Source organism: Mytilus trossulus, chromosome 1 (assembly GCF_036588685.1).
Source record: "Mytilus trossulus isolate FHL-02 chromosome 1, PNRI_Mtr1.1.1.hap1, whole genome shotgun sequence".
Taxonomy (NCBI): domain Eukaryota; kingdom Metazoa; phylum Mollusca; class Bivalvia; order Mytilida; family Mytilidae; genus Mytilus; species Mytilus trossulus.
The window spans coordinates 98,184,810-98,206,735 of record NC_086373.1 but is presented as its reverse complement, the minus strand read 5'-3'; the positions used below and the strand labels follow the sequence as shown (position 1 = coordinate 98,206,735).

At 31.5% G+C, this 21,926-nt stretch overlaps 1 protein-coding gene across 1 annotated transcript in view; it reads left to right on the top strand.

Moving 5' to 3' along the window:
• LOC134705145 (adhesion G protein-coupled receptor L4-like) overlaps positions 1–21,926 on the top strand; it is a 43,825-nt gene that overhangs the window by 19,907 nt on the left and 1,992 nt on the right. The window contains exons 13-24 of the mRNA XM_063563899.1: positions 507–609; positions 1,515–1,668; positions 2,217–2,286; positions 2,510–2,576; positions 3,099–3,184; positions 7,542–7,668; positions 10,131–10,172; positions 13,322–13,426; positions 14,801–14,843; positions 15,495–15,580; positions 19,404–19,854; positions 21,371–21,460. Of these exons, the coding sequence (XP_063419969.1) occupies positions 507–609; positions 1,515–1,668; positions 2,217–2,286; positions 2,510–2,576; positions 3,099–3,184; positions 7,542–7,668; positions 10,131–10,172; positions 13,322–13,426; positions 14,801–14,843; positions 15,495–15,580; positions 19,404–19,854; positions 21,371–21,435 (1,399 nt within the window). The 3' untranslated portion in view covers positions 21,436–21,460. The remainder of the gene's footprint in view (positions 1–506; positions 610–1,514; positions 1,669–2,216; positions 2,287–2,509; positions 2,577–3,098; positions 3,185–7,541; positions 7,669–10,130; positions 10,173–13,321; positions 13,427–14,800; positions 14,844–15,494; positions 15,581–19,403; positions 19,855–21,370; positions 21,461–21,926) is intronic.

Sequence of the window (21,926 nt, the reverse complement as noted above, 5' to 3'; positions counted from 1 at the left end):
AGTAAAAAAAAAATGAATTTTGTATATGGTATCTGTGTTTCGAATACTGAAGTATAGGTGCGGGAGTTTCTCGCTACATTGAAGACCTGTTGGTGACCTTCTGCTGTTGTTTTTTTATTTGGTCGAGTTGTTGTCTCTTTGACACATTCCCCATTTCCATTCTCAATTTTATTTATCGGTAATTTTTCTTTTTTTCCCATGGCATTATCATTTTAAGATTGACTTATGACATTTGATGTTATCTTGTCTCGCTTTTAGAAACATGATTTTCAACAACAGACTATTTCATAAGAGAGGTGGAATATTTCAAGGGTATAATCATTTCTCATAAATTGATGTGAAATTGCAAACGACATAGCTAAAAGTTAACAACTCATATAACTCTATGCGTGCATCTAAAAACATTCGAAAAACAAACCACGAAACAATCTATAAATGATGCCATGTTTTATTTTTTTCAACGGATTAAAAAAAATGTTTTTATTTCTTTTTTCTTTATTTTGCAGGAATCTTTCATCTGATAAATCTGTGATATTAATGTTAATGTGTTTTACATTGATATTGGCCTATATCGCATTTTTAGCTGGAATAAACAAAACTGACAATAAGGTAAATAAACCCTTCATTCAATTTGATACTATGACTAACATTTAGAAAACAAGACACGCATTTCTTCTACAAAAGACATTTCAATAAAAAAAAAAGTCAAAACCTTTTGAAAAGAATATCAGGAAATCCGTAAATTATATCAGAATGTTTCACTGTTTACAAAAACTTATAGTGAAAAGCATAAATAACATTTATTTTCAATAAGGAAAGCATCAGAACTAAAAAAACATTATGTACACATTCTCCCTCTTGTCAAACTAATAGACGATATAGGCTTTTCAAGTTTAAATATTTTTCTATCAGACTTCTCTAACTCTTGTTGTCTAACAAACCTTGTGAAGATATTTTTGGAACCATAATGCATAAGCCATCTTATTGGAATCACATCCATGATACTATTAAAGTTAATATTTATCTATAACAATCATTGTATATTATCGTTTTTACATCATACGTCCTATTTAATTGTAAAACCTGGTTTTGACATATTTTGAAAAAAAAATGTAGTAAGAGTTAGGTTTAATATTACTTGATTCCTAAAGAACAATGTATGTCTCATGTAGTAGTAATTTGTTTACTTTGAGGACGTACCATCAAGATTTCTTTTGAAATGTTTTAGTATCCTTTTCTCTGTTAAATATTGAAAACTGGATGACCTATTATCAAACTCGTCATATAATTATAGATTATCGTTGGTCCCCTCAACGAGATTCATTTTCTCACTTGAGTTGGGATGACCAACGATAATCTGCTGATCGCTATTTTGCTCTTTAAAATTACATTGGCAATTGCACTTGCGCCTTTAGTTTCTATCAATAATTTTTCATATCACTTTACTGTAAAATTTCGTAAAAAGTATGCTTTATGATATCAAATCATTTTTTTATTTTTCTTGATTTTTATAGGATGCATGTACTGCTGTTGCCTTGATTCTTCATTTTCTTTTCCTGATTGTTTTGTTTACAATGTTAGCAGAAGGGATAATTCATGCAGTATCAGTTGTGGCGGTGTTCCCACAGCGGAGATCCATCAACAGAATTCTAATTCCTTTGATATTTGGTATCTATACTGTTTATACTGTTTATACTATTGTAGAAGATGAAGAATTTATACATGCTAGGTTTATATACAACATTTTTTGTTTGCAATTAAGCTATCATTGCTTTTTATTTGATTTTTTGTAACTTTATTATATCAAAACCAATTATTAAACGCACAATTCTCTGGAAAAAATCTAACACGTATAACATGTGACACAATACAAGCAAGCTATTTGATGTTATAACTTAATTTCAAATATCAGTTCCCGCCACCTGCGGCAAGTGCCTTGACCTTGACAAATACTGCTACAACAATGAAACATGTTTGGTCGTGCATTGACGTTGAATGGCCAAGTGGGATTGGGAGCCATGTTTTAGGAAAAGGATGGAAACTGAAAACATATACATGTTAAGTCTTTATTAAAAAAACACAAGCAGACATCATTCGGATGAATTCATTGAAAGGGTTCTCATGTCAGAACACTTAAAGTTAAAGCTCTTTATTATAACAGATATTTTGGAACAATGAATAACCGTACTTACACAAATTATATTCTTTTATTATAGGTATCCCTTTTGGTATAGTTCTTATATCTGCAAGTGTCACCAAGTTAGAAGGATATGGAACAAACAAATTGTACGTTGACAGCTTCAACACTTTCATGTATTTTAGCTCATTTAAGTTTAGTTGTTATGCAACAGCCCCGTTCACAATTAAATCCCAATTATCAAACACAATTTTATCCCAACACAATATTTTCATAGAGATATGTTATGTTTCGTCAAGATTACGACTTTCTAAATTCTTTTTCTTGCTTGGTCTTAATCTAACTGTCCAATGGTATGTCTTTATTTAACAGCTGTTGGTTGTCAAGAGAAAATGGACTGATATATGCTTTCTTTGTGCCATGCTTACTTGTCATTTTAGTAAGTATCATAAATTAGATAAAGTCTTGCAATGATATTTCTTTTATAGAACGTTTGATAAGAGATTGCAACGGAAAACACGAAATTTAAGTTATGACAACAAAATTTTAAACATACTTTACATCGAAAGGAAAGTTGAACATACGAAGAAAAGGGAGCATTTAAGTTGTCTTGGAAAACCAGTATACATGACAACTGAATAGCTATCCTTTCTGGTGTCTTTTTATAATAACGTTTTAACTTTGGATTTCCAACATCTTGATTCAGAGCACTATTGATGAGGAATTGATTTTATAAACGCACATGGGACATTAACTATAATTTGGTATCTTAAAACGTTAGTGCTAGTAGACTGCACGTGTCAGCGGAAATACCTGTCGTCATAGTTATGGACTACTTCTTTAGGATATGTGTATTACTGACTATTTTAGCAATATCAAAATGCTGGTCTGGCGTATATACAAATTTAAATCCTGGTATCTATGATGAGTTTATTTAATCGTTAATTGTTTATCATTTCAGTCTAATTTTGTAATTACTGGATTGGTAATGAGGAAACTGTTTTCGACACGAGTCACAATGAGCAAATCAAAAAAGGAAAAACTAATGTAGGTTCATTATCACTAAACTAGTATATATTTGTTTAGGGGCCAGCTGAAGGACGCCTCCGGGTGCATGAACTTCTTGCTACATTGAAGACCTGTTAGTGACCTTTTGCTGTTGTTTTTTTTTCTATGGTCGGGTTGTGTCTCTTTGACACATTCCCCATTTCCATTCTCAATTTTATTAAATGTTACTGACCTAATATTTCAATAAAGTCAATTGAACAGATGCAATTGATGTTGTTGATAAATTTAAAAAAAAACTATAACAATGTTTTCATTTGAAAGAAAAATTCAGTATATATCTGTAGATTTCAAATCTATGGCAGATTCCTAATCTATGGTAAATGTGACGTCATGCCATCCCAAATCTATGGTAGATTTTTTACAATTCTAAGGTATGGCAAGTTTTGTAATTTCCAAATATATGGCGGATTTTTGTTGTTTCCAAATCTATGGCAGATTTTGTGCAAATGTAGAACAAGACAGTTTATATAAGATCACCTGTCTAAAATAAGTTGTCATGTACGGAAATAGGAGCATGTCTAAATCATTTGTGAAATAAAAATGCCATAATCACAGTGTAGATACTATTCTGTACGCTATCCGGAAGTCGCGATTTTCGAAGCGAGGATTTCAAACTGGCAAACAGAACGGTTTTGTTTTGGTGCTTTTTCTCATCATTTGTTTACTCCTATATCTATAAAGTGCTTTGCACATATTAAATGTATGTAAAGCATCATAAATATGAGTAACTGTAACAAAAACATGCAGTAGAATATAAAATATACGTGTGCATCAGACCAACTTCATAAAGTGAAATCGATGGACAATTTTGCTCTCGTAGTACAAAGCAAATAATCTTTTATTGCAAATATTTGCATCAGTTTACAGTTAAATATATACTGTTTCAATATTCTCACAGTATTTAAGTAGAATGTTCGTATTTCAAATAAAAAATATGCTTTCCTTGAGGATCCCAAAATAAATTACTGTACGATCAGTCTAAAACTGACTGTATTCTAGAAGCGATTTCAGATTTTTTGTCTGTATGACCAGTCGTGATTTTGAAGAAAAAAAACAACGGCAAATCAAATTTGAAGGTATATACGTGTCTATGTGATATTATGATTGTGTCCATGGATCTATAACGTGTAATTTCTTTCATCAGACAATTCAAATATATTTCTGATGATTTTTGAAGACGGCAAAATAATTATATTTTTGTTCCGTCAGTCTTATTTGAAATCAAATGCCTAAAAAGCAATACATGATTCGCTTGTGGACTTTGTATTAGTGTGTCGTTGCAGTTATCTGTTTAACTATAGATCTAACATTTTAAAGACTATTTACCGTCTGCCGTTGACCAATTGGTGATAACATACATCAAGCTTGTCTCTTTTAAAATGACAAAAAAAAAATAGAGAAAGCTTTGTTTAAAAACTTAAGGTATTGAGGAAAGAATTAACTTCTATAGTCCATGTTTTGGAAAAAAATAAACCACCAAACAATTAAATTAAAGGTGCACAGCGGCATCATTTAATAACGAATATGAGGAAGTTTTATTAATATATGGTAAGTTTTTGAAAGTTGCGTATAGTAAATGGGTACCGACCAATAAGGTAGTGGAAAAGTCTTTATCATAGAAATAGAAAACTGCCGAATTTTCGAAAAATCAAAATAGGAGATGCACAATTGAATTAAATGATAAGGAATCTGAAAAAGAGTCATTAAGTTACGACAAGTGCATAAAGGAAGTTGTGGATATATAATAGGTACACCCATTATACGGTTATGACAAAGTTCGTATTTGAGATATAGAAACATAAAAATGTTTTTACCAAAAATTTGAAATAGAGGGTCCATAATACATTAATTGATTAAAAATGGAGCTATTTTAGAAAAGTTGGTTTTGGAGGTCACGGTTGGAAATACCTGATGGGTGACCCATATAATGCAATGTTCAAGTCCGTATCTTATATAAAGAAACTCCATAACAGATTTTTAATAAAATTCGAAATACATTCCTTTTTTTATATAAATAAGGCCGTTACATTTCTCGTTTGAATTGTTTTACATTGTCATTTCGGGGCCTTTTATAGCTGACTTTGTGATATTGGCTTTGCTCATTGTTGAAGGCCGTACGGGGACCTATATTTGTTAATGTCTGTGTCATTTTGGTCTCTTGTGGACTGTTGTCTCATTGGCAATCATACCGCCTCTTCTTTTTTGTATTATCATTTATGATACGGAATCCGAGAAAAAAATAAGTAATAGTTATACCAGTGACGGATTCAAGAAAATTGGGATCCGGCGGTTTGAAACTCTTTTTTAACTTTCAATGCATTTGTATGGGAACATATATTTGGAATCCTCCTTTCTCCTGGATTGGACCCCCTCTCCATTTAAAAATGTCTGAAAACCCCAATGTATATTAAGTGATTTATGAGGAGATGCGCTTACAAAACCGGCGAAACATGTTGTACCGGTCCAATGGACGAACGGAAAGAAGGACTTGGTTATCACCATAAACCACCGTTTTACAAAGTGGTTTACAATTGAGTGTGAAAGAGACAGATCTACATCAAAAACAAAGTGAAGGAACTGTGATCAATTATAGGCTACAGTACGGCCTCGAATGTTTGTAAATACATGCCTTTTTATATAATAATTAAATCTGTGTGTTTGTACAATTTTAAGTATAACGGAGGACACTTCTGAAACTTATATAAACAAACAAACCTTCCTCTTATTTCAGCAACATTCAAACATCCTTATACTTAATGTAGGAGTCGAGTACACCCTATCAAGCTAAAACATGTTTGATAAGTTTTCAGGATGAGAATTTATTAAAATATATTTGTGTTATTAAGAAAAATGCCATCTTCTAATGTATCATTAATAACTTTGAAATCACCACTAGAATACAGTAAAATAAAGACTGATCATACAGTTTCAAAATATACAAGCGAGACTGATCGTACAGTGAGAAATTCGAATAAGTGTAATTTTCTTATTTCAGGCTTCAAAGATCTTGCTGAAACTATTACCACCTCTTAAAATATACTTTATTTAGTTAATTAAGTCTTGCTTTTACGTTAATTTGTATAGTAAGGGTGCAAAAAGATTGTTTTTAGGTTCATCGACTGATTTTCCTTAGTGATGCACTTGAAAATCTCTTGATTAAGGCAAAGATACGAATAATGAATGTGCTAAATTTAATCATAAAACCATTTGTGAATATCGATGTCAGCTGAATTAATCATTAAGCAATGTACAGATGAACATCTTACCGTTTAATATAGTATATCCAACAAATTTAAAATGTGATCAAAAAAGTTCTCGCTTCGAAAATCGCGACTTCCGGATAGCGTACAGAATAGTATCTACACTGTGGTAATGGTCAACCAAATCGTGATGTCAAACATAAAAAGTGTAAAAGTGATATACCATAATACCGAAATTAGGATTAAAATTATCTTTCCTGGAAAAATAAGCATTTCTTAATCTGTGCATTGTACCAGTTTAATCCATTTATTAAAACAACTAGAAAAAAAAACAATTAACAAACAAGAAAGCAGTTTAAAAAAAAATGAAACAGTTTGACTTTTCATGTAATATCTATTTTAGCGTTAATTAATCTTTTTTAACTGGTGTCGATTTGAGTCAAATTGGTGGTATCCTGTAATTTCATTTTCTCACTTCAAATACTTAGCTAGCCGTAGACGCTAAAATATTTATTATAACTCCATTCCCAAAATATCCACTACCAAAACAGTAGTGCCTTTCTTCATCGCGGGATCCGGACGGTATATCAAATAATTATTATCCGTCCTATAGATAAAAGATCACATCTTTCTTTAAATTATCGAAAACTTGTTCTAGAGGGAAATTTTTAAACACATGACTTGCTGAAGTCGGCGACGACTTATATATGACGTTATTTAATTGTGACGTTATATTTTACTTTTTTCCCCGTAAATTACGTCATTCATAAATCTGCCATAGATTAGGAGAAAACAAAAAGCTACCATAGATTTGACGTTCGTAACGTTATATTTGCCAACCCGCAATATGTTCCTATATAATTTTATTTTATTATGATATTACCTTTATTTCTATTTTCTAAACAAGCAAAATAAAAATTATAATACTTATTTGTTATTTTACTCTGATGTGCACTTTTAGACTTTTAAATTAAATCTTAGTGAAAAAAATGATAAACATTTTTTTTTTCTTTCTAAATCTAGTACAATACATATCACTGAATCTTGTTTAAAAAGCAGCATTGAAAACAGTATAAAATTTAGTTAACAATATTAAAACAATAGTAAATAATGTTTAATTAGAGAGATTATTGTAGATCTGGAGTCCGAAGTATTGCCATCTTATCACCTGTGTTTGGTCTAACATGGTTGTTTGGTATGTTTTCATTCCATAAGAGTACTGTTGTGTTCAGCTACCTATTTGTAATATTCAACTCTTTACAGGTACGTATCTCTTCCTTAATCAGATTCAGAGTCATAATTCATCTTAGTCAAATTGAGTTGAAAGACATAACGAATATTTTTTTTTGGTGATATCATATGTTTCATAATTAGTAAAAGAGGGGCACCTAATTTTGGATGGTGCATACAATAATACATATAAAAAGACGGCTCCATTTATTTCATAAAAAAAATATAAAGAAGTCATGTTTAAAAACAGTTTATGATGAAGATATTCACCTGTTCACTTGAATATCGATTGTAGTTTGAAATATGTATTAACGGAGGTTGGGATATTTTTTTTAAGTGCATACTTACAAGAGTAGATGACAAGTGTATACTTTAAACCTGTCTTACGTCCAAATGCATGTGTTAATTGTTTTTTAACATCACAATGATTTTAAACAAATTCTTTCAAAAATACAGGGTTGGCTGAAATCGTTGACTTGGCTGATTATGAATTAAAATAAGTCGTTAAAGATGTATTCTTCTGTCGTTTCAGTCTCCTTGAAATCTCGTTTTGGAATTATGTCCAAAACATTGTGATACAAGAGGAAAATGTCAATGAATTAATTTAAAAAAAATTATAATTAAACTAAACTCTGTGGAAAAAAATGTGTATTTTGTATTTACAATGAGTAGCTTTTGTGTAATTAATTTTTCAAATTTTATTACCAGGTCAGTCTTTTTAGCCCAAATTTTGAGAAAATGGGTGATAGGCACAAGAAATTATTTTATCAGAAATGTGTACATCCCATATCATTTTTTTTCTTTTCAAATTTATTAAATATATTTTTTTTCAATCATTTATAACAAAAAAGTTGAAATGATATGCATTTTGTTCTTAAAACAGAGAAAAATCACCACTTTACAAAATTGACAACATGGTAAATTTGACACGAAAAGCATCAAAATATGATAAAACTTTCTTATATTAACACCTTCCTTCCTATAGTTTTTGTTAGTTATTCAAATTATATCACTTCATCTTGATTGATGTATGGAAAACAAATTGTGGAACTGTAATTTTTTTCTCACAAAAATAGGAAAGAAATGAGAAAATCATCAAAATTTTGTACTTTCAAAGGGCCGAAGCAAAAAAAAAGTGCACCATCATAGGCTTTTTTCTTCACCAATAGTTGACATTTTTCGCTCCTCAGAGATGTACATCCTTAATTAGTTTTAAAATCATTTAATTTTCGTTTTCAGAACTATAGCATGCCATCATAACTTACTCAATACACATGATATTTTCTCCCTCGAAAAACATGAAAGGAGAAATTATAGATATGTTTACATCAAATTGGATCATACAAATATCTTTAAATAAAACAAGTGTGTGTTAATACTGAATTGCTGCATTCAGAAAAATATATAAAATAAATGACAACAACTGAATTTGAATTAAAATTTTCTCGAATGACTTTATTGTAGGGTTGTATCAGACAAGCTTGATTGCACATTCTTATCTCAAAATTCCGCATTCGTACACACGAATCGGATCATTTCTGATATTTGACGTTAACTCTCTACAATTACTGACCATTAGTCAGTGGTAATTGTGTGGAATGCGGGCAATGAATAAAGGCAACAGGAGTATACCGCTGTTCAAAACTTATAAATCCATGGACAAAAAACAAAATCGGGGTTACAAACTAAAACCGAGGAAAACGCATTGAATATAAGAGGAGAACAACGAAACAACATCGAAACGCAATACACACAGAAACGGACAAAGCATTAGACAATATCCCATGAGAATAACACATATAACATCTAAACCAATTACATGAATTTGGGATAAACAAGTACCGTGCCACGTCTTATCTTAATATCTCAAAAATAAGAGAAAACAAACGACACAAAATTAAAATTCAACACACACAGAAACGAACAATAATATAACAAAGGCCATCTTCCTTACTTGGTACAAGACATTTTTAAAGGGGAATAAAAAATGGTGGGTTGAACCTGGTTTTGTGGCATGCCAAACCCCGCACATTAATGGCAAAGTCAAATATCACATTGAAATGACAACATTATATTACAGGACTACAATACAAATGAATAGGAGAACATATTAGACAAAGAAACACATGTTTAATAGATAACAAAACGAATTAGGTTTATAATTCAATACGTCAAAAACACGCCTCGTCAACACAAGACTCACCAGTGACGCCCAAATATAAAAGATCGAAAGTGAAAAAAAAGGACAAAGTTGTACAGCACTGAAGATCAAAAGTTGAAAAAGGTTGTGCCAAATACGGCGTAGTTTTTATGCTTGGAACAAGAACATCATATTTCTATGTAATCTTGTCAAAAATATTCTATTGTATGTTCACGTACATGTAGCTAAGCGGTTTTTTTATTTTTTTAATCAGCATATTATTATTTTGTCATAAATGTTCTATATATTTTATATATTTTACTTCTATCTTAAGATTCATTTTGTTTTATTCTAGGGTTTGTTTATATTTATCCTGCACGGAATATATAATCATAATGTAAGTTTTACAAGAATTCATTTCTGTAAAGAAAACAACCGAATTGTGTACTTTAAGTTTTTGATGGAATGATATTTCATCAGACTCGGTTTTGAATTAGTTTTAGTTGGGAAACCCTATTGGTCGACTTGTAATCATAACATGGGTAATATATTATTATAGTCTTATGAAGCAGAATTGATACTGATCCTTGTCAAAGACAAAAAAAAGTTCTTTTAATTAACATTGAGATATTAAAATGACATTATGTCACTCAGTAAACCGCATTTTAGTTAGGATTTACATCACAGTGAAACTAAGGTAGAAGGTCTTCTTCATATCTTCATCGTTTCCTTTATATTGACACAGGTTAACGACTCCAAACTGGAATATATGACAAATGTAATAAATAGTCAACTTTCCATTTTTTTCAGCAGTAACATACACTCTGCTTTGTCGAATGGCGTTTGAATGATTCTTTTTACACGAAAACTGTTCAAACTGAACCACTGAAATCACAGACTACAGACGTTTGACAGTCACTTTCACGTATTGTTTGACCCAGACAAATTGTCGGTGTATGAACTCCTTAGCGATATGATCTCGCTGTCATAGATCTTTATATATCTCTATACTTGGAAGATCTCATTGTGCAGGTTATTAAATCAAGAGTTCAAAATGGTGGAGTTGAAATCATCACTTCGTGAATTTTACGGACGCCATCATTAGTTGGTTGACCGTTGTGGAATAACCGTTTCACAAATGTTATCAGATATGTTCCTTACGTCGTAACTACAATCCCCTTCCCTTTCATGAATGTGACCTACCGAATTAGACTATTTACCGGATTTGTTATCACCTAAGCAAAACGACGGATGCCACATATGGAGCAGGATCTGCTTAACCTTTCGGGGCACCTGTGATCACCGCTTGTTTTTGGTGGGGTTCGTGTTGTTTATTCGTTAGATTTCTATGTTGTGTCACGTGTACTATTATTTGTCTGTTTGTCTAATAGTCATGGCGTTATTAGTTTATTTTCGATTAATGAGTTTGACAGTTCCTCTGGTATCTTTCGTCCCTCTTTTATAAATTTGCATGGAAAGAGGTGTTTATCTAATTGAGACACGCGGTCTTGCTAATTTTGGAGTTCATGTAATTCCATCAGTTTCAGTTTGTCACCTTAATCTGTCTGGCCGTTATCTATTTACGGGATTTAAACTTAAACTACTTAAACCTTCTGTGTCGAATGATAAACCTACAAATATACCAATGATAAAACGTGTCAATGACATCAACGGTACAATTTCACTACAAAAGATGCGCATTTCGATAGATTGTGATCGCATTTCTTTTATAACACCAAAAAAAACAGTTCAGGGAGGACACGTTTAGATCATTTGTTTCTAACATACGCTTACAACGTTTGCATAAACTCTGACAAACTATACACTCGCTTCAAATGCGTCTGCAGTTTGTCGTTCGTCGTTTGGTAGTACAAACAATGCATTTCTTTCTAACTTTAACATTAAATCAATTATCTAAACTTATTTTTCCCAGTTACTCCAATTAAGGTATTACCCTCCTTTCTTTCATTGCTGTTATTTTCAATAAAAAGGCTTTATCATCACTATCTTCATACATTTAACTGATAAAGATGAAGAACTGCAAATGAAATGATAATTAAATATGCATAGAAGAGCGATGTCCTCTGTGTTTATAACATATTTTTTGGAAGTTATTTTCCCCGCGTAATAAATTCAAATAACAACAACTTGTGCATGCGTTTTTGACAATTGAAGTCGTTAAATTCTGATTAAACGATGCACTTGTTAATACTTTTGTAACGTTTAACAAAATTTTACAAAAAAGCATAAAGCGTTTATCAAACTTTGGTTAAAAAGAAATGCACTTTCAGAATGCATTTCTTTCTAACCTAAATTTTGCAAGCGTTGTGTGGCTTTTGTTATCGTTTGCTAAATGCTACAAAATTAGAAACAAATACTTCGTGTAATCAGTGTTTACTGACCCTGTTTGAAGGTTAAATAATGCATGCACATATTGTTAGAAAACCGACGTATTAAGCAGTTAAGCATTAAATGCCGTGCCTTCAACAAACATAGTTATGAATATTAAGACTTACATCGTTTCTTTCTATTTCATATGTATGAAAGTTTGTTGCCTATATTTAAGATTATTACTAACAGTGTTTCGGGAATTTTTGCCTATACTGTTAAAGCATGGGTCCCTTTTCAAAATTTACCCAAGTATTGCATTGATTGAGCAAGTTAATTTTTTTTTTATTTTTGTTACGTTTATACGATATGATATGCACTAGGGCGAAGATTTCACTGCATTGTTTGTTTTTTTGCAGATTGTTCCAATGTTTTCTTATAATTTCGCTGAATTCAAGGTTGAAGTAAGAAACAAATGTAGCGTTTGTACTAACAAATGATGAACGACAAACTGTAGACGCATGTTTAGCGAGTGCACATTTGTCCAAAGTTTATGTAAACTTTGAAAACGTATATTAGAAACAAATGATCAAAACATCAATATCAAAAAAGTCAATATTTAATACAATAGTTATCAAAGGTACCAGGCTTATAATTCAATACGACAGACTCACGTTTCGTCTAAATAAGACTCATCAGTGACGCTCGGATCAAAATATTGATAAAGCCAAACAAGAACAAAGTTGAAGAGCATTGAGGTCCCAACATTCCAAATAATTATGCCAAATACAGCTAAGGTAATATATGCTTGGGATAAGAAAGTCCTTAGTATTTCGAAAAAATCATACTTTTGCAAACAGGAAACTTATAAAAAAAATGACCAAATAATTGATATTCATGTCTACACCGAAGTGCTGACTACTGGGCTGGTGACAATAGTTACCAAAGGTACCAGGATTATAATTTTGTACGCCAGACGCACGTTTCGTATACATAAGACTCATCAGTGACGCTCATATCAAAAGAAATATAAAGCAAATGTTGGAGAGTTTTGCAGATTTAAAATTGAGAACAGGAATAGTGCCGTTTATTTTGCATCCTGCATTTCAATTTCCAATCCAAAGAAAATGATCGGGGGTAAGGAATAGTCTTGATTCAGTCCATGTGATTTGTATCACATTTTTAAAGAGAGATAAAATAATTGTTTTTAATATTTAGGTGAAGAAATCTATGAAAAGAAGAGTTTCAAGGATGAGAAAGGAGAGAGAACTAACTTCATCAAAAATGACAGAAAGTACAAACACATGGAATATCTTTAAAAAGGTAATGTGTTCAAAATATGTTTTTTGCAATTGCGTAATGTTCATTTTAAAATAAAATAACAACAAAACTTACCCGCAAGGTATTTTAAACAGGAAAATACTTTATAAGTTGCAAAATTAAAGTTCAATCAAATCTAACGAATAGAAAACAACTGTCACACTGAGGACAATGAACAGACATTTCCTTATGAAGAAAATGGAAGATTAAAATTTGTTTTATAGCTAGCTCAAATTCTCACTTGTAAGACAGTCGCTTTGAATTCCATTATATTGAAAACAATGTGTGAGCATAACAAACAGACATAAAAGGTAAAACATCAAAAATTAGGGTACAGCAGACAACATTGTAATATAATAACTGTAAACACAAAATAACTTGTAACAAAGAAACACAAAATGGCATATATACAATATGTATATATGCATACATGAAAGTCAAGAATTTAAAAATGGTCATAGCACAATAACACGATGTATAGGTACCGATTCACATCATACGTATATTATCAAAAAGTAAAATCACAAAAATACTCCGAGGAAAATTCAAAAAGGAAAGTCCCTTATCAAATGGCAAAATCCAAAGCTAAAACACACCAAACGAATGGATAACAATTGTCATATTACTGATTTGGTACAGGAAATTTCTTCTGTATAAGATAGTGGATTAAACCTGGTTCAAGCTAGCTAAACCTCTCACTTGTTTGACAGTCGCATACAATTCCATTATATCGACAACGATGTGTGAACAAAAAAAAAACACTCGAACAAACAGACCGACCTGATAGGTAAAAACATGGAATAAACAGTACAGGTTAAAAATATGTAAGGATAGAAAACTTCATTACCTATAATCTATACTCCAAGACCATCATGTTTTATTTGTGAAGTTATACGGAATAGTTATCAACAAGGAATTGATGTCTTACAATGATGTTTCTATAAACAGGATAAAACGTCCGTTGACATAATCTTGGCTCATCAACTTTTTGCTCAGACACTAATGAAATTTCATAAAGAGTAGCAGCTGCAAGCTCTTGGATACAAAATGAGCTGGGAAATGTATATCCCATACTCAGGTGATGTCAGTAATTTCTAAATTAAAATCCTCTCGCTTTACATAACTGCTGGTATTGAAATAACCGCGTATGTCAAATTCGAGGAACATGGCTAAAATGAGGCAGAGGAAGCGTATCTGTTGGGAAACATATTAATTGAACCCAACCAGAAATGTTCCGATTGTTAATGAAAAGAACATTATCAATATACATGAATGTTAGATAAGTTTGTAAAATCAAAAATGTGTTTGAAACTGTCAAACAATTTTTTTCTTTGTAAATGATGCATCAATATTTTGAATTTGTCATAAATTTTGTAGAAGAAAGAAAAGAGATCTGGAACATCAAACGTTTTGTCTGAAAGTAAGATTTCCATTAATTAACAGTCATTCATTGATTTTGCAATTAACATATATATTTTTTCATGACTGAGTAAATATTCTGAAAAGAAAATACAGTAAATGGGGCAAGATTGTCTGTCTTTTTGAATAAAAGATAATTAAGGGACTTAATATATTCAATAATAAAACTTTACTAGCATGGCTGTACTTTTGAAGAAGTAGATATCCATATGTAAAGATTTTTTGTTCTTTTTGTGTTGGAATACAGGATAAGCAGTTAAATAAAGCGTAAAGGTACGCTATATATTTGATCATTTTTATATAGCTGAAAAACAATATTTTCTACTGATCTTTTAAAACTTGTTCTGAACAAGACAAACATGCAACAACCTGATGTTCTGTAGTTAATTGCCGTGTGTTGATGTTGTTCATAAGTGTTTCTCGTTTTTCGTTTTTTTCTTATATAGAATAGACCGTTGGTTTTCCCGTTTGAATGGTTTTAAACGAGTCATTTTTAGGGGCTCTTTATAGCTTGTTCGGTGTGAGCCAAGGCTCCGTGTTGAAGATCGTACTATGACCTATTATTGTTTACTTTTACAATTTTTTACTTGGATGGATAGCTGTCTCGGTGGTACTCGTACCACATATTCTTATATCAATTTTGTGTATTAAGCAGGTACATCCGGGGTGGCAGCTGTAGCAAATCCAGTACACCGTGCGACATCAGTCGGACGGGAGGAGACACGTGCTTTTGTACAGGTTTGTTGCATTAGTTCGTATTGACAGCTACATGTTATTTAGAATTAATAACAATGAGTGTTTATAAGATCCTCAATTGTCGTTTGGTTTTGTCACTGGAACTGACTTATGAGAACAATATGTAAACAAAAAGCACAGTTTACTACAATAAGAGTACTTTAAACAATAAATATCATTATTCAGGTTGCAGTTACATTTTTACTTTTTTATATTCTTGCTTCGAGGAATATTTTTTCAGAGGTCCTGTGATTCAAATTTTTTCCTTAAATGATCTTTAATAGTTCACTTTTTGTTATGATGTAAGTCCAATCAGTGAACATTTTGGTGAACTAGCTGTTAGCTGTAGGAAGCATTTTCATTGTCTGTTATGTTGGTTTCTTTAGGTTTTTCCATGTTGATATTCAAATGACCATCCATTCTTTAAAGAGTTAAGTATATAGTTTTTTTTTATGTTTCTCTCATCAACTTATTACTCCTTTTATTCCCACTTTTCACATATAATTAACCATGATAACATGAATAATGAACTACCTTCCACCAAAAAAAACGCTTTTATGTCATAATACGATTTATTATACTCCACATTAAAATGACAGATTATGATTGGCTAATATGAGGGAAATAATTTACTCTATCCCATACCTGAGTGTCTATCCCAAACCTGAGTGGGAGAAAAATTTCTTGAATGAATATTTAAAGGTCATTGATTGAATTTACATCAAGGAATTAATTCCAATGCTCAAGTTCTACGTTTTGACTCAGAACTTTTTCAAAGAATGTCAAAATAAAAAAAAACTTCTTGCCTCACTTCTAATAATTTTCCTAATATCTGTAATGTTATTATGTACGTGACGTCGATGTCCAATTCAATAGACGATAATGATAGGACATTTAGTATAATGAATTAAATAACACATAGCTGAGTGAGAGGGTGATAGAGCAGATTGGTACCCCTCGAAAAATATTGTCAACCTTGACTTCGCCTCAGTTGACAATGTTTTCTAAAAGTAACAATATACTCTATCACTCTCCTAGATATGTATCATTTACATAGTGTATGTGTTCTCAAAATAAGTGTGTATAAGCTATTTACTGAAAAGTAAGAATATTACAACCGAGTTATAGGGTTAAGTGAGGCTGAAGTTAAATGGGCATGTACAATGAGGTTGGCCTATTGATATTTAAATAGCTTTTCTAGTTCAGCAAACAAAAATATGATTGATTAAACATGTCTTTATTTCACTTTCGAAATAACTTCAATTAGCTAAAAAGATTAAGGCATATACTTTTTTTTTCAAAATTATTCAAACAAATTTATTTTTTGTATATTTTACTAAAAGATTTCTTCCTCGAAAAACACAAAAATTTCATATTCAGTAAACTTTGATATCAGAATCTACCTAAATCATAATTCGTCACGGCGTCATTTATAAAATTATAATCCTGGTACCTTTGATAATAATTATTATTATTTTTGTTTGTACCATTATTGTACTTGTCTTTTATATGCTTATATGTATATTTTGGAATTCTAGGGATCAAGACTTTACATCTAAAAGAAATAGTGCAACCTAACATATAAAAATAAATCAGATCGTTATTTGTTTGTGTTAGATATTTTAGCTTGTTATATTGTATCGTCATTTGTCTATTGTTGAAGACTGTTCATAAAATTGAGAAAGGAAATGGTGAATATGTCAAAGCGACAACCACCCGACCATAGAGCAGACAACAGCCGAAGGCAACCAATGGGTCTTCAATGTAGCGAGAATTCCCGCACTCGTAGGTGTCCTTCAGCTGGCCCCTTACAATATGCATAATAGTACAGTGATAATGGACGTCATACTAAACTCCGAATTAAACACAAGAAACTAAAATTAAAAATGTCGTCTATAAGTTGATTAAATCTAGAGACTCTCAAGAGCCTGTGTCGCTCACCTTGGTCTATGTGCATATTAAACAATGGACACAGATAAATTAATAATAAAATTATATTTTGATGATGGTAATGTTTTTGAAGATCTTACTTTACTGAACATTCTTGTTGCTACAATTATCTCTATCCATAATGAACTTGGCCCAGTAATTACAGTGGAAAATATTTTCTGAAAATCTACAAAAATTTATGAAAAATGTAAAAAATTTACTATAAAGGGCTATAACTCCTAAAGGGGTAAATTGACCATATCGGTCGTTTGACTTATTTGTAAATCTTACTTTGCTAAACATTATTGCTGTTTACTGCTTATCTCTACCTATAATATTATTCAAGAAAATAACCAAAAATAGCAAAATTTCATTAAAATTACCAATTTAGAGGCAGCAACCCAACAACTGGTTGTTTGATTCATCTGATATTTTAAGGGCAGATAGATCTTGACCTGATAAACAAATTAACCCTTTGTCAGATTTTCTCTAAATGCTTTGGTTTTTGAGTTATAAGCCATAAACTGCATTTTGCCCCTATTATCTATTTTTAGCCATGGCCGCCATCTTGGTTAGTTTGCTGGTTCACCGGACACAATTTAAAAATAGATAACCCAATGATGATGATGGTTAAGTTTGGAATAATTTGGCCCAGTAGTATTAGAGAAGAAGAATTTTTTAAAAGATAACTAAGATTTACGGAAAATTGTGAAAAGTTGACTATAAAGGGTAACAACTCCTAAAGGGGTCAACTGACCATTTCAGTCATGTTGACGTATTTGTAAATCTTACTTTGCTGAATATTTTTTGCTGTTTACAGTTTATCTCTATCTAAAATAATATTCATGATAATAGCCAAAAACAGCAAAATTTCATTAAAATAACCAATTCAGAGGCAGCAACCTAACAATGGGTTGTCTGATTCATCTGAAAATTTCAGGGAACGATAGATCTTGACCTGATTAACCATTTAACTTCATGTCATATTTGCTCTAAATGCTTTGGTTTTTGAGTTATAAGCCTAAAACTGCATTTTACCCCTATGTTCTATTTTAAGCCATGGTGGCCATCATGGTTGATTGTCCGGGTCACCGGACACAATTTTTAAACTGGAAACCCAAATAATGATTTTGACAATGTTTGGTTAAATTTGGCCCAGTAGTTTTAGAGGAGAAGATTTTTGTAACAGATTACTAAGATTTATGAAAAATGGTTAAAAATTGACTATAAAGGGCAATAACTTCCAAAGGGGTCAACTGACCATTTTGATCCTGTTGACTTATTTGTAAATCTTACTTTGATGAACATTTTTGCGGATTTCAGTATATCTCTATCTATAAAAATATTCAAGATAATAACCAAAAACAGTAAAATTTCCTTAAAATTACCAATTTAGGGGCAGCAACACAACAACAGGTTGCCCGATTCATCTGAAATTTATGGGCAGATAGATCATGACCTGAAAAACAATTTCATCCCTGTCAGATTTGCTCTAAATGCTTTTGTTTTTGAGTTATAATCCAAAAGCTGCATTTTACCCCTATGTTCTATTTTTAGCCATGGCGGCCATCTTTGTTGGTTGGCCGGGTCACCGGACACATTTTTTAAACAAGATACCCCAATGATGTTTGTGGCCAAGTTTGGTATAATTTGGCCCAGTAGTTTCAGAGGAGAAGATTTTTGTAAAAGTTAACGACGCCGGACGACGACGGACGACGGACGCAAAGTGATGGGAAAAGCTCACTTAGCCCTTTTTGCCAGGTGAGCTAAAAATCAAATGCTGTCTCATTAATGTTTATCGATTCCCATATCATATTCTGTGTGTAGTAAAAAGTTGTCTGTTCACAAAAAGTTCTAGGTTTTTAATAAATAATATGTCGCTGAAAATCTTTTGTAGGAGAACATGAACGAAAAAGAAGCATTACATGTTAAGGATGAAGAAGCATTACATGTTAAGGATGAAGAAGTTTTACATGTTAAGGATGAAGAAGTATTACATGTTAAGGATGAAGAAGCATTACATGTTAAGGATGAAGAAGCATTACATGATAAGGATGAAGAAGCATTACATGTTAAGGATGAAGAAGTATTACATGTTAAGGATGAAGAAGCATTACATGTTAAGGATGAAGAAGCATTACATGATAAGGATGAAGAAGCATTACATGTTAAGGATGAAGAAGCATTGCAAGTTAAGGATGAAGAAGCATTGCAAGTTAAGGATGAAGAAGCATTACATCTTAATGATGAAGAAGCATTACATGTTAAGGATGAAGAAGCATTACCTGTTAAGGATGAAGAAGCATTACATGTTAAGGATGAACAAGTATCTAATGTTAAGGATGAAAGTAAGTTAAAACAACAATTAGATTAACATTGAAACGTATCTTTTTTGTAATTTCCTTTTTACACTTCATTCTATCTTTTGCATTTTCATACCCTGCCCTCTGGAGCAGTCGGAACATAGTGATCTTGAAGACCATCAATTCCTTTGTTCGATTATTCTTGTGTCCCCCCTTTGTATCAAATACTGCTCATGAATTGTTTGATATTATGTTATGAACTCATATTACTTTTGAACCTCTCATTTCTTTATATTTTCTCCATTAAAATTAGTTTATGAGTTACTTAACACCTATTTTTATGAGATTTTCTTATAATCTTAAATATATAATGCCATTTAGCACCTCATATCTGCTCGTTAGTCGGAATCTTACTTAAAGCACTGCTGATTAAGCTCGGAATTTGCCATTGTTTTTTTTTTTAAGTTTGTAGCCATTTTTTATCCACACCTTCTCCTAAAACCACCCACTTATTAAATCTTAACCATATACTAAGTAATGCTTTTGTGAACCTTTTTTCTATAGAATAATTTTCGCGGAATATTTTGGCAAATCATGTGCTCACTTTAAGAACCCAGATATCCCCTTCTCCTTCAAAAATGTAACATAATTTGATGCAATATTCTTTTTTACAGTGTGTAATGATATTATGCACCTCCAATTTTGTTTTTGGTCTCAATTAGCATGAGGGTTTCACTATCCAAATTGTTGACTCTGCAAGGGGCGAGGATATTTTTGTGTGGTCTTTTGCTGCAGTACCTACACCCTTACAAAGTAAATAAAGCAGATTAGATTTTTATTTATTTGACTCATTGGGAGGGGAGTGCCAGTATGATTTGTTACTTAGTTTTGTATCAAACTGTAAACAAAAATTTATTAACAGTTAAAACGGAGTGGGAAACTGAACATTTTATCATGGCAATTGTGTTTTAATTACTATTTTATATCAGATAAAATAGTCCTCTAAATAAACGGAAAAAAAATACAAGTCAAGTCATTTCATTTGACAAAGCAAAACTTCACAATGGTTTAAATATGTTTACACAGAAATTAGCGTAACCGATTACGTTTGATATTTTAGAGTTACTAAGATGGAAATCATGATATACTATTACAATTGTCAAATGAAGGCAACAGAAGTATACCGCTGTTCAAAACTCATCGATCATTGAGAAAACGCAAATCAAATTAATAAACTCGAATCGAGGAAACACATTAACTATTACTGTTTAGTCCAATTTTGTTATCCTTTTGGTGTTGTTCAGTATTTATAAATTCCGGTATTGTGTTATTTTGGTATGGTCTATATTTAATTTTGTCTTTGTTCTATAGAGTGCCATTTTTTGTTTTCTATGTTGACCTTTGTTTTAATAGATTTTCAACTACTTATCGTAACGAACCAAACTTTTTGTTATTTTTTAAGTATTCCGCCGGAGTGTGTGTCTCTTTTCAGATATATGAAATAATTCCAGTATGTACTAAGCTACTGCAAATGCCTATTGTTAGTTTATTTAATTTGCAGGTACTAAGGCGCAGTCTCTTGTAAATCCATTGTATGACGCAACGTGTGACAATAGCCGATTGTGAGGAGAAAACAGCTGCTTATCTGCAGGTAAGGCATATCAAAAATATGATTGAGTTATTATAACAAAGAAGTAATAAACATCATATAAGAAGCACTACGAATATTAAAAAAATAACTACCATGCACATTGACTTGTTATGGCAAAACAATAAAACAGAGGCAGTTGTACCAAATTAGTTTTTAAATTGATAAATCAATGAGAAATTGATAGCGTAATATAGCAAAAGACGAAAATCGAAAAAAAGGACTAACAATTATATACAAAAAAACCACATATAAAAAAGACAACGCAAAACCAAGGATTATTTCATGCGTCCAACGTATGATGAGGCATAAGGATGTCCTTACTGGAAGTGGCGTATTCTGTATATGACCTGTTCAGTACAACTTATCACAACCCAATGATAAACACAATTTATTATTAATGTTTTAATCACGAAAGTTATAAAATGCTTTATAAAATACACAAGTGTAGATATTAAATCATCATATT